General features: G+C 39.5%; 1 protein-coding gene across 17 annotated transcripts in view; it reads right to left on the bottom strand.

The window, feature by feature from the left end:
• The window catches only part of LOC127461382 (E1A-binding protein p400-like), a 48,104-nt gene that overhangs the window by 7,447 nt on the left and 27,323 nt on the right, over positions 1 to 13,334 (bottom strand). For 10 of the 17 annotated variants that reach the window (XM_051769150.1, XM_051769151.1, XM_051769146.1 and 7 more), the window contains 23 exons: positions 12,886 to 12,977; positions 11,797 to 12,095; positions 11,131 to 11,333; positions 10,860 to 11,029; positions 10,429 to 10,625; positions 9,862 to 9,973; positions 9,214 to 9,357; positions 8,748 to 8,906; positions 8,409 to 8,492; positions 7,718 to 7,849; positions 7,552 to 7,596; positions 7,290 to 7,443; positions 6,628 to 6,869; positions 5,948 to 6,121; positions 5,641 to 5,688; positions 4,493 to 4,629; positions 3,957 to 4,013; positions 3,761 to 3,839; positions 2,957 to 3,157; positions 1,899 to 1,944; positions 1,698 to 1,807; positions 922 to 1,126; positions 262 to 425 (listed from right to left, as the gene is read on the bottom strand). In XM_051769150.1, coding sequence (XP_051625110.1) covers positions 262 to 425; positions 922 to 1,126; positions 1,698 to 1,807; positions 1,899 to 1,944; positions 2,957 to 3,157; positions 3,761 to 3,839; positions 3,957 to 4,013; positions 4,493 to 4,629; positions 5,641 to 5,688; positions 5,948 to 6,121; positions 6,628 to 6,869; positions 7,290 to 7,443; positions 7,552 to 7,596; positions 7,718 to 7,849; positions 8,409 to 8,492; positions 8,748 to 8,906; positions 9,214 to 9,357; positions 9,862 to 9,973; positions 10,429 to 10,625; positions 10,860 to 11,029; positions 11,131 to 11,333; positions 11,797 to 12,095; positions 12,886 to 12,977 — 3,254 coding nt within the window. Of the gene's footprint in view, positions 1 to 261; positions 426 to 921; positions 1,192 to 1,697; positions 1,808 to 1,898; positions 1,945 to 2,956; positions 3,158 to 3,760; positions 3,840 to 3,956; positions 4,014 to 4,492; positions 4,630 to 5,640; positions 5,689 to 5,947; positions 6,122 to 6,627; positions 6,870 to 7,289; positions 7,444 to 7,551; positions 7,597 to 7,717; positions 7,850 to 8,408; positions 8,493 to 8,747; positions 8,907 to 9,213; positions 9,358 to 9,861; positions 9,974 to 10,428; positions 10,626 to 10,859; positions 11,030 to 11,130; positions 11,334 to 11,796; positions 12,096 to 12,885; positions 12,978 to 13,334 lie in introns of those variants that run through there. The other 7 variants (XM_051769153.1, XM_051769152.1, XM_051769161.1 and 4 more) reach the window with 3 other exon arrangements.

Raw genomic sequence — 13,334 nt, 5'->3', positions numbered from 1 at the left:
AGTTAAGACCAAGGAGCTAAGAAACTCCTTTACACAATGGCTTGCTAGTGAGTAACAGTAAGTGCTTTACATCCTGCCCTAGTGGTACTGTGGAAAGGGCTGTCAGACTCACTGCCTGCATGCAATTTTAGTAGGTGAAATTTTAAGAGAGAAATACATTTCACTCTAGCCCAAGAGAACAGGATACAACACACACTGCTAATGATGCTTACAGGAACAATGAGAGCAATGTGCCCCGTTACTTCAGAAGCATTTCCTCACCTGTGACAATTTCCCTACGGTTTTTATTTGAGCTGGAGATTGGGCTTGTGCCTGAGCCTGGATCTGTGGGACCTGCACCTGAGCAGCCTGCTGCTGCTGCTGCCTCAGAAGCTGGAAGTGAGCAGGGGTGATGGTTTTGCCAGACAGCTGGACTGTTGGTGTAGCTGTGAATAAAGAAAAAGCAAAATGCTCTGAAGAAAGCTTTTCAACATTCCATTTAATTCACTGATTTCACCCAAAAAGTCAAGCTGTTAAAATGCATATTTTTCTGCTCCAGCACACTTTGTGGACTTACTACAAATAACAACACATTAGCATAAAAATGATGCGAAAGCAGAGTAAATAATAAAATACATGTGCCTTTCTTCAAAATGGCTTTTAGTCGAGACAGTCAATTCTAACATTTTACTGCTAGATTGTTAATAATCTTTTTAAATTGCAATGCCTAGGGGCCCAGCTGCTGTCCACTGCAACACTTTATCCAGAAACACCTGAGAAAAATGTAATCTGAGCACCGACAATAAAGCAAGTTAAAAATCACAGCCCTGTTTGTGTTCCGGACCTTCAATATTGTGGGACTGTGGTGATCTAACAACACACAGAAACTCTGGGGTCCTTTAGGTACCCTTGGAAAAAGTCCTTTGAACACATGATTGTTACCTGGTGTAACTTGAGTGACCAAGGACCTGGTCTGGGCCTGCACAGGCGTGAGGTTGGTGGTCACCACGGCGGAGGCGGTCACCGAGGTCACTGCCCGCACGCCCTGGGTGGAGGCGATGGTCACCAGCTCGCTGGAGGCGGCGGGCGCTGCCGCCGCTCTCTGCTGCGTGTGAACCACCTGGGCGGTGGCAGTGCCCCCCGAGGTCTGCAAAGGAACACACCTGGCATTGCCCACGGTCTCCAGGGCCTCACAGAAAGCTAGGGAACTTTCTGGAAACAGACCGTACAATTTTATAAACAAACACAGAACAAAAAAGCCCCAAATCCTTCTTATACTTTGATCAGTAGCTGGGTGAATCTTTTTCAAACAGGTTGGTCACCAAACACTTCACTACATTACAGAAATTTGATTTGAATACCTTTCAATATTTTGCTTTATCTTCCAGAGTCCTAAACCATTAAAATAATAATAATAAAGATCATAATTAACAAAGCATAAAACAGTTACAGTCTGAAAATGATCATGACATAATACATTGCTTTTAACAGCACTCATCTATAAACTGTTTTTAATGGTATTAAGTATTTTTTTCTGATAAAGTCTTCCAGTGTGTTCTGATGCTTTGGTAAGGGAGAAGGGTTGGATACAGAACCCCTTGAAATTTGCAAGAAGCAGAATTTCTGACAACGTGGAAAGCTAAAGAAGAAAACAGATATGCTGATAAATCAAGCAACCAAAATCAGCCCAGGGACACAACTAGACACGATCTACTCACAGTCAATGTTCCAGGTATAACAGGTGAAGCCAGACGTTTATTGATGGGCTGAAAGGTGGCAGCAGGGACCCCAGCAACGGTGTTCACGATGACATTTCCACTCACTGTAGCTGAAAGCAAGCCAGGATTAAATGTGAGGTTCTGAAAACGAAAACCCAAATGTCCCAGTATCTCCAGTGCCCCATTATCAAGCCTCCTTACCAGTCTGGATGCTCGTGCCCGTAACTGCTGTTTTGATGGTGCCCGCCTAATCAGAAGACAATTAAAGTAACAGTTCAGAAAAACCACAGAAAAAACCTGAACACAGCTCTCACTCTAACCATGCTGTTTAACACAATGTTGTAGTCCAGAAGTGACAAAATAAGAAAAATGCAACAGAACACACAGATATTTCTGCAGTTGTTCGTTGATTCTACAGATCAACAACAGCTAATACACAGATTAGGATTCTGCCACAGTAACAAGCAGTTCCAGACCAGTCAAGTGTGTGGCAAATACTGGTCACTTGACATCCCTGTTGCAGAAAAAGGGAGCAACATCTTACTCTGGCACACCACAGACAACCCCTCACACAGGAACATCACTAAGCACTAGATGCATAGCAATACTTATGGGTCAGAACCCATCCTCTGTGTCTTCCTGCAAAAGCTGTAGTATTCTTGCCCTTTAACAAGCAAAATAAAACCACCACTGCCTGCACACATTAGTGGGAAAACTGGATTGGCTCTAAAAACAAAAGCCTCAGACCAGTCATCAGATTCATTAAAACAAGATTCTAGATTTAAGGAAGACATGGAAAATTTGCACGAATTTGCAGTAAAACCACCATGGTATATCCTGTAGGATGCAACACTCCACTTGCCTTGCAAAAGTTAATAAAGTTGTGGTTTTTAAGCTCCTTTAACAGAGTGTTTCTTACAGCTATATTCTCTTTATTCTCCAAGTTCTCTGTATGAATACTTTTCACTGACTGTGTAAATGTATTCGCTCAGACTTCCTTAAATTAAACTGGAAAAGGAAAAAATCTTTGCATGGTGTTTTTCCACCTTAGAATGCCAACACCTATAGCTACAGTGGTACAAACAGCCTTCACAAAGGAGGAAAACAGAACATACCCAGGGGAAAAAAGCAAGAAATACCTTTTATCTCACTATACTGACCGAAAATTCTCACTTTCCAGAGAAAATCCAACACAAATATGGCACACACAGAAGAGCTGAAGCTACTACATCAGAGACACCAAGCTCTCCCTTTCTTACCAATACTGCTGTGTTGGCCACAGTAGTGACTGCAGTCTGCACCACTGCCTGTGGCTGCTGAACTACCTGTGCCTGTGGCTGTGGCTGAGGCTGGGCCTGTGCCTGCTGCACCGTGGGCTGCTGTGCTGGCTGCTGCCCCGCCTGCTGCTGCTGGGGCTGGGGGCCTGTCTGCTGCTGGGCCCTCTGCTGCTCAGCCAGCGCCTGGAAAGCAAAGAGGAGCTTCAGTTCCCAAGCATGTAACAAGCAGGATGTGTTTTTTTTAAAAAAAGCAAAATAAAGCAACAAACAAAACCCCTTTAATTCTAACCACAAAATCCCTCTAATTCTAACCACATATTACATGTGTGTGCGCAGAGACAGCTCACAAATCTGCCTTCACTCTCCAAGTCCAGGTTACATGACCCGACTAGTTTCAAACCACAAGCTATACTCATGGTTATAGGCTTAGAGCATAGCACAGCAAGCAACTTACCACCCACAAACAAGGACAAGTAGCTCTTCCTGAATAATATAAGAAAGGAGGCTACAGAATGGTCAAGAACAAAACAAGATGTTTACATGTTTTTAATATCTTTTCCCAAAAGATGCTCCTTGTTGTTTAATGAGCCTAAGTGTGACAGCAGGCCCGAGGTCCCACTTTAGGCCTTGGATATCTAAACCCCAGTATGTGAAGCAATTTGCAGCTGTTCATAACATCTACTGTATTGCCAAACTTGTCCCAGGAGGCACCTTTGCTCATATCTCCTCTTCTGTCTAATGTTTTAATGACTTCAGTCCCATGTGCAGCTGAGATGGAAACCATACCTTTTTCTCTTTGGCAATACGTTCTGCTCGGAGGGATGCGACTTGAATTGGAGGAAGTGGTTTATCATAGTTGATTCCACTACAAACAATGATAAGGCAAAGCACACAACAGTTAAAAATAACTGAAACTTAAAAAGCAAAGGAAAGACAGCACTTTTAGACAATTCATAACTCTTGTAAGACGGGGAGTGCCCACCTTTCTGCAAGCACCGATGCGTGTTTTGGATTCTTCTGGAAAGGATTCATGCCAAGCCTGAAATTGAGCAAAACCATGTTACTGGAGACAGAAAAAGCTTAAAACCAGGACTTAATTTCACACTTTTTAGCATATGACACTGCAATTTTGGTGAAGTTTTCATGATACTCCCATCAGTACTGAAGCCTGCATACAGACACACATTTTAAGAAGTACTCAGAAAATACTCTAAATAAATGCAGAAAAAGTGCAGGAAGATACTTAGAAAAGAATGTGCTATTAAACAGCATAGACACTAAAAGTTTACAACTCAGGCAAATGGATATAAAGTAGATTTAAATAAAAACAACTCAGTGCTGTGCTGCTCTTAACGAGAAAGAGCAAATTCTTGCAGTGAGTAAAGTCTAACCCAAACACATTGAAGGTGTCCAGTAACACAGGACACAGGGAGAGAGATCAAGAACAGAGAAACAGAGTGCACAGTTTCCAGGAGATCTGTGGTAACAGGGAGATCAAATGATCCCAGGTAAACTTACAGAGGTTTGATGGGTGGACTTCTTTTCCCTGCAATCATTTTCATCATCTCAAAATGGTTAGTATAGAGTTGCGTGTGGGTTGCACCCTCGTCTTGAGCATAGATCTGATTGGTACGAAGTGGGCGGCTGTTTTTAGTCTAAAAAAAAGAAAACAAACCAACTTTCAATTGCAAACACACCCACATGGCATTTTGTCTATGTATAAACACAGGGTGCGCTTGTAGATTATTTAAAAACGTACTCCAACATATCTAGCACAGACTGGTTTCTGCCTCGTGTCACTGATAACTTACTGTTACACAAAACTCTATGGGAAATATATAAAGAAAGAGCAAAATAAGGAGCAGTTCTCACGGTCACACTGGCATCAGCACTTGGGGACATACAAAATGGCAAACTCTAATTTGAAAAAGAATCTTTGCTTTAGTTTAGATTTTGCAAGTTTAATTCAGTACCCAAACCAAGAGCCCATTAGTTTATAGTTATGCACAGCGCACACATAAGATAATAAAACAAAACCATCACTGCACTGCTCTCCCAACAAAGCTATGTTAACATCCACACACCATGCCACTCTAACATTTGGATTCTCCTAAGCAGAAATTGCCAGTCAGGGACAAACCTCCTTATCACTCAGAGAATGGGACTACAGCAGAAGTTCCAGATTCTCTGCCCAGCTCTGTCACTAAATTGCTGTGTGGTTTGGAAGAAGGTGTTCATAGTCATGGAATTGATTTTTGTTTCTGTAGCATCCTATCATCCTCATTTACTAAAAGGTGTTTCAGGCATCAAATTCACTATATATTTGTAATCCACTTAGACTCTAGTATGAAGTTTATTCTTAAGATCCTAAGTACCATCAGGATAAGTTACATGGTGGTTGTTAGGTGGAAAAATACCCACTACAGTTTAAGTGAAATCACAAACTTCTTGCGTGATCTAAAATTTATCTATCAAATCCAAAAGCTGAAGTCTGGAGTCAATCCACTGTATCAACAAAGAAAGGAAAAATAAATTTGGAATTTTAATTGATGTTTCAGAACTCAAGTAACACTCAACATGGATCTCATATGAATTATCTGCCCACCTCCATTGCTGCTAAATACCACAGTGTCTAGATTTGATTTTGAAAGAATACCAATGCACACCTTATAAATACTTTTTGTCTTCTTTTTAGGATTAGCTTCGTACATTAGCTGTAAAATAAGAAGGAAAGTTAGATGATCTTTTGTGGAAGATTTTGTTCAGGTGCTTTTTCTTTTCAAAGAAATCACATAAAATAAGTGGAAATCCTGATGAGAATAATTTAAAAAAATCTTTTAAAAGTTATTTATTTACACTGTTGAAACGTTTAACAAAAAAAAAAACAAAACACAAGTGTTTATGGAGATAAGGAAAAAAAACTCTACGAACTTAAGGTAAAAAATAGAGACGCATCACTCTGTGTAAACTCACCTTTCCTTCTTCCCGTGGAATAATGACATTTTCGTATCTGTTCCGGCACTGCTTTGGGGAGCGATAGACTCTGCTGCACGAGTTGACAACGTCACTCACAAGGTCCCAGTTGGGAGTGTGTGCTGGCGACACAACAGCAAGATTTAAAGGAAGCTCCAGCAGCTGCTTCACTGCCTGCAACAGATAAAGATGACAAATGGTTACCATCTTCCAAACCTACCCTTATCTGCATGTCCACACACCATTACCACAATGAGACAGATAGCTCAGGGCTAAGGCTCTGTGTTCACCTGCATTGACAGAGAATAAATAAACATAAAGTGCTATTATGCAGATTGATGTGCAAGGAAACCTTTGGAGACTGGTATGAGAGAGACAGAGAGCTGCCATTCAAGTGCTGCCCTCCTCTGAAGAGTGAGGAGAACCTTAGATGTGTTATCCTGTGTCCAGCCAGCACAACTACTCTGAAATGTAACAGTAAGTGGTTTCTAAAACAAAAAAGGCCTTAATCACACATTTTGTAGTTTAACCTTAAATTCCTCCTTAAAGGAACACAAACAGGCAATCTGTCTATGTCAGCAAAATGCCAAACTAGCCATTAAGAATTAGAAATAACCTTGAAGAAATAAAGTACAGGAATAACAACATAATAACAACAGAAACTGCTGGTATCATCTGACCTGCAGAAGTGCCCAGTCTTCGCTGATCAACCACTCTGGATTATCCTGTCCAGCCTCAGTAGCTGGTTTGACAAGTGTTGGCAAAGGCTTTGCAAACTGTGTCTGTTGTTTCAACAAGATGTTCTTCTTTTGCTCTTTGCCCTCTCGGCGCATTTTCAACATTCCCGGAGTTGCTCGATCAAAAAGCGAACGAGGTGGAATAACTGTCTCTCCATGACGTTGCTTCTTCTTCCTACCTGCAGCTAAGACATAAAATAAAACATTATTGGCAAACAGATATTGCTGTTCTTTGATTCCTCTACTTATAGCTGCAAAATGTTCCTACATGTACAGAGCATTCCATGCTGCCTCTGAAAAGCTTAGTGAGCTACTAAACAGAGCCTGGTATAAAGTAAGACCAGCCTTGTCATAATTCACATAGTAGAATGTCTGTTTTCTAAAACTGTCTTTAAGGACATCTATGTGACTAAAAAGAAGACACATCATAAGAATGGGGCCCTCCCTTGATTCTGTTGCTTCAAGGCCACAGTGAGACAAGAAATTCATCTCTTCAAACCTGCAAATTTGATGTTTACTGGAATAGACATGGAGAAGAGATGAAAAATCCCATTTTTTTTAACTTTCAGCAGTACATCTCAGAACAGTTTTGAGCAAACACTTACCAGATGGATCTGTTTTGTGTCGTTTACGCTCCTTCCTGACATACACTGGAGGCAATTTTGATTCTGGAATAGGGGTGGTGTCATACATCAGGCACATAACAGAATCTATGTAGATATCATTGTCATCCTGTGGTGGAGTGGGAGGAGTCCAAAGCTGTACAGAACAAAACATGTAAGTACTGCAATATTAAATCTCCACTGATCTTTATGCTTCAAGAAAATAAAAAGCCTGTTTAAGTTGCCTGGTGTTATTTTTACTTACCGGCATAATTTCAGTTTGTCCATCTGGACCTTCGTAGACATATTCCTACACAGCAAAAAGAAAACACAATTCAAATGATCCAACTGAACCTTGAAGGGAAAAGATATTCTCAGAATAACTGTTAAGAAATACACTTTTAAGAAAAACAAGACTAATCAGGAATTACTTTGTGGTATGCATCCTCCCGAGTGTAGGTTAGAAGTTCCTCTTCATCCTCCCAAAGCATTTTTTGCTCTTTTTCCTTTAACTCCTTCATATGCTGGATTTCCCAAGCTTTCTTTGCACTTTTCAGTTCCATCTAGATGAAAGTAAGACTCCTTAGAAACTATGCAGCAACAGACACTGGATTAGAAGCCATCAATTTGTATTTTTATGGATAAACTCCTTGAACTTTGACATTTTCAGGCATAGAAATCATATAGCAATTTCTTAACACATACTTTCACAATCATTTAGAAGATATTTCTTGGTCTCCGTTGAGGGTTTTTAAACCATCAAAATAAAGCCATCAGAGAACTTCAGTTAAACAGTGAAGACAACCAGAACACAGGCTCACTGAAATTAATGACATTTTTCCCCTGTTACAGATGGAGTACAACAAATATTTGCTGAGCCAGGCTGAATGTAATTCCCATTTTTAAAAAAGAAATTAAGAACTGACACCTGGTTAAAACCAGAGAATCCCAAAATAATGAGCTCTCTGTAAGACATTATGCTCTTCATAAAGCACAGGGAGAAAAGATCACAGAAGTGCCTACAATATATTCCACATCATTGACGAAACTTTCATTTCCTACTGAAAATATAATAAATGTTGTTCAGTGGCAGAACAACACGGAAAAGATTGGTTGTTTTACCTCATTCAACCGTGGCTCATTGTCCTCAACTGAACCGTGGAAGAGCTCTAGATAATTCAAAGCATACCTCTCAATTGGAGTCAGCTGAGAGAACATATCAAGGGGGAAAAAATGTTAGTTTTAGGATAATAAAAGAATTGTTATCCAAATATCAAAGCTCTCCTTAAAACTCATCTCCCTCTCTGATGCTTAACAAATCAGTGGGAGATCTCCCATTCACTTCATGAGAGTATCAATCCCATAGACAACAAAGTTGCTTTAAGGCCAGACTGCAAAGAAATCGAAATAGTTGAACTACACATTACTTTTTAGCCAGATATTCATAGAGAGTCATGGTACCTGATCCACAACAGCAACTAACTCCTGCAGCTGTGAGGGCTCTTCATAGTATTTTGTCTCGTAGAGCTCTGAGATTAAAGGTTCAATGCTTGACTCGGATCCTATTTCTCGTATGTGATCATTTGACTCCTCATCCTCTCGTTCAATACTGTTGAGGGCCTTTCAGAAGGACATAATTGAAAAATAATTAAGACTTCAAAACCGTGGAAAGAAATTCCATAGGAAGTTCACTGAAACGCAACACAAGTTTCTGGAGAAGTCTCTGCTGCAGCAAGAGAAACGGTCCCCAGAAAGTATAAAACTCATCTGTGGGCTTTTGGAAGCTTTGTCACAAGGAGAATGACAAAACAATGTAAAACTACCAGAAAAAGAGACTGACAGAATTTACATAAATAAAATGAGATTAGACAGCTGTTTAATACTAATGTTGCACAGCTGTATTTTTAATGTATGTGTTAATAATTACCTCTATGAAAGGTCTTGCAACTTTAGGTGAAATATTTTCTGCTGGAGATGGCTCTTGAGAAAGTACTACAAATTCTTCTGCTTTCACTCTAAATCCAGAATCCTCCATAGGAGAATGAACCTCAAACAATTCCTGAATCGTTTGCTTCATAAATAGAAGAGAAAAAAAGAGAAATAAATTCAGCTTTTGGGAGCATTCTATTTTTTAATATATTGGCAGTGCCAGGCAGGATGGACTGGCTTCATCAGTGCAGTCACTGTCTCATGCATCTTCAGAACAGCAGTTGAGAACCTATCTCTCTAAATGCCCAAACTTTAAGTTTCATATTTTTAAAGCTGTTGAAACCTTCATCCCCATAAACTCTGCAGAATTTTGCAGCAGGGTGAAGAAATCAGAATATATTAAGTCATAGAGGTGATGTCTGTGCATCACTATGCAAGTAACGGAACAAAAGCAGATGGACAGTATTTGAGAGAATGTGGCCCAAACACTGAGAGTTCAAGCAATCATGAAATCCAATATGTTTGCTATTTAATTCTAGCCCAAACAGACTTCTACTAAACTGTTACTAAACACTCCAGCACAGATGCTTGAATTTATTAAACACTGCAACACAGGTGTTTCAATGTATTCTGAATATTAACTTACCTGTGTTAAAAAGGCCATTGAATAGTCAGTTCCCTGAGCAGCTACTTCTCTGATCAAGTCCTTTGTGCCGTTTTTCAAAAGTTTCTCTTCTACAGAATTACCACTGACAAGCCTAAGAAAAAAGGAAAAGTACAGCAATCTGATAAGTCATTTCCAAATCAGCTTTCAGAAACAAAAAGATAAATTGTCCTTAGACAGTAACACAGGACTCTTAAAATGTAGAATTTGTGGGGTTTTTTTTAGTTCTGGTACAGACCCAGAAAAAAAACACACTACTACCTCCTCTTTAAAACTTTCTTTTACTAATTCATGTAATAAAAAAAAACCCCAACAACATAAAGGATCTCACTTGAAAAATTCCATGTAGACTAAGAGACAAAACCCATGCAGGTATTTGGTGTTAAACCTCATACACATTTTCCCATGATATCCTGGCATCTTTTATATTGAAGTCAGGTGAAGTTTTCACATGGTTTCCACTTTATTCCAAATCATACAGGGCAGTACTACCTGGAGTAACCTTACATTAAAGCATGTTAAAGAGCAGACGTTGATTGCAACCATTACCTGTATATATGGATATCTTTACATCTCCCAATTCTGTCACACCATTCCTGAGCTTTTGCATCCATCACTGGGTTTAAATCATTGTCATAGAACACAACAGTGTCTGCCTCAACAAGATTGACTCCAGTGGAACGACTGTGAGAGGAAAGGATGGCACAGAAAATGCGCTTGTCTCTGTTGAAAATTTTCATCAGCTCCTACAAAAATGGAATCAAAGCAAGGAGTAAATAAACACATACACAAAAGAAAATACCAAACAAAATTCACTATAGCCCAATAAAAACCAAAGTTTTTTATTGAAAACTTGGAACAAGTCCAGGTGTTTCAAACTGAATAAGGAATTAGGCAGATTTCCTTCCCTTGCTGTAGTGTATAAAAGCCTGAGCAGCAAGTATTGCTGTACCAGTGGCCAGCTGTTAGAGCACACTTACCTGTCGTTGTTCCTGGTTAGCATATTCATCAATCCTCACAAACGTGAGGAAATGGAAATTCAGGAACAACTCCAGTATGTCCAACATCAGAATCATCTGCGACAAAATCAGCACACGGCGCCCTTCGGATTTCAACTTCTGAAGCAAGACAGCAAGAGCTTCTAATTTTCCTATAATTCAAACAGAAAAAACAATTGTGGTTTTACACAGGAATTCCACTGCTGTGACACAGGAAATTACTGAAATATTGTCAGCAAATGCCCTCCTTTACCTGAGTCATACTGCACCAGTCGGAGGTCGGGGAACTGCAGCAAGTGAGGAGTTGTCAGCTTTTGCAACTGATGCAAGTGTGGAGCTGCCTTCTGCCTCAGGCTGTGCTTGAGGAGTTTCAGTCTGTGACTATAGGAAGGAGGAGGATTTGCTACATATAAACATGGGGGAGCAGCAACTGCAGCTGGCAACACGAAGAGAGCCCTGTGAAAAGCATCAAAAGAAGGGAATACCAATTTAAAAAGCTACACACAAAATTATCATTTATAATCACAGATGCAGCAATAATTTTCAGCCTGTCAAATGCTATCCACTACACGTTGGTCTTGGCTAAACTAGTTTGTGCCTGCATCTCTGGATCTTAACTCTTGTTAATTGGCTCCAAGAGGTATCTATTCACAAGTAAATCCAAAGTGTACAAATGTAAGCTTAAGTATGGTCAGTTGAATCTGGTTTTGAAATTAGGAATGAGACACTGAAAACTCTTTATTATAAAGATCCTGAATGAAACAGAAGTGACTGTCATTTTTATGTCCATGCTGAACATCATTTACTGCTAAATAAGTCAGTCTAAACCAAACAAGCTCACGAACAGAAACACAGGTTCTTTGAAAAAGTGTTTTAGAAATAACTAGACATGGTAAAGGCTTATAAGGCAGAGTCCCACCTGTCAACAACATCCTTTAGAGATTCTTGTTGCTGAACCAAGCTCAGGATCATTTCTTGCAAAGGGTTACTTGTTCCTCCGGAGGCACTTGAAGAAAGGCAACAGTTGACGAAGCCAGCCCACCTCCAGCTGCTGCCTTCACTGGGAGCCAGCTGGGAGGGCTTCCTTTCCCCAGCCAAAGAGCAAACACTCAGCACGTCTCTGCCGTACACCGGGGCCCGCGAGCAACGGCGCTCGTTGCCAGAAAATATCCTGTCCAGGCGCTCCTTCAGAAGCCGGTTCTTCTCCTCATACGTCTCCTTTGCCAGGAAAAGTTGGAAAAAACCACATTTGCTGCTCATCACAATCACTGAGGAATATGAGTTCCTTCAGAATGAAGCTATGAGGGTCAGAGTGCTGTGTGCTTTATACCATTAGCATCTCACTTTGTAACTGCTACTAAGACCAATCACAAAAGGTATAAATTTCAGACAAAATTTGCAGACTGCAGCTGAATTCAATTCATATTAGACGGTCAATTCTATCTCAGTTTAGTATCTTCTCATTTTTTTGAAGTACATTTTCATAGCTTTCGAAATAAAACAAAATTAATCATTAATAATTTCAATTAACACTTTAATTGATAAGGTGCAGGTCCTTGCACAGTTTGATATATACTTGATGTTTCCCGATGCTTTATAAGTTGCTTGAGTATCTTTTCTAAAAATTTGTTAAGACTACAAATCTATTAAAATTTGTCCGTCTTTGTGTTCAAAACACATAGAAAAATCTCATGATTCCTTAATTTATGCATTGCTACATAATTACAATATATTACAGTTAAAAGAACCTGTCTGCTATCACAGCACAAGAAAGCTGTCAGATGCTTTTATACACCAGAATTTATTTTAAACTATGGATTACGGATGAAAATGCATCAGATCTGTCAATCTGAAACACTGACAAAAGTTGGGGCTTTTTTTACTTACTTGGTAATTATCAAAGTTCCTAATTAATTCTGGCTTTGTAAATTATACCTTCCAACTATTACATGGACTTAGCATTGACTCTGAAAAGTTGTGTTTCCATAAGAAAATAGAAATGGAGTACCTGTGACTGTCCATGTGTAGGTGCTGGTTTTAACACTGCTCCCATGTCACCAGATGGCAAATTGGCAACTGCAGCTCTACCTGGAATACAAACTGAGGATAAACCTTGTGTTTATATATTTATTCTTCTGAAGATTGCTCTACTTTATTATTTGCAGTAAGTAGACATTTCATAGTTATGATATCATCACTGTAGACAAATTTTTAGTCTAAATGTCCATTGGGTATTGCAAATCTGTACTTTGTTAAACATCAGATATCTGACAGGTATTTACACTGATTGTTTTCACAGAAATCCAGGATAGAGCAATGAAATTTTACTTTGCTTTGTACAAAGACCTGCTGCATTTGTACTTGAATCAAAATGTCATGTATAGTGCAATATGTATTAACATTTAGAAGTCATACTCTAATTCAGGAAAAGATTGTTGTAATTTATCTTAAACAAAT

The sequence above is a fragment of the Manacus candei genome, unplaced genomic scaffold, assembly GCF_025592945.1.
Source record: "Manacus candei isolate 608988 ecotype Guabito, Panama unplaced genomic scaffold, ASM2559294v1 h1tg000103l, whole genome shotgun sequence".
NCBI classification, from domain to species: domain Eukaryota; kingdom Metazoa; phylum Chordata; class Aves; order Passeriformes; family Pipridae; genus Manacus; species Manacus candei.
Note: the sequence above shows the minus strand (reverse complement) of the source record. Positions and strands in the feature narration are given on the sequence as shown.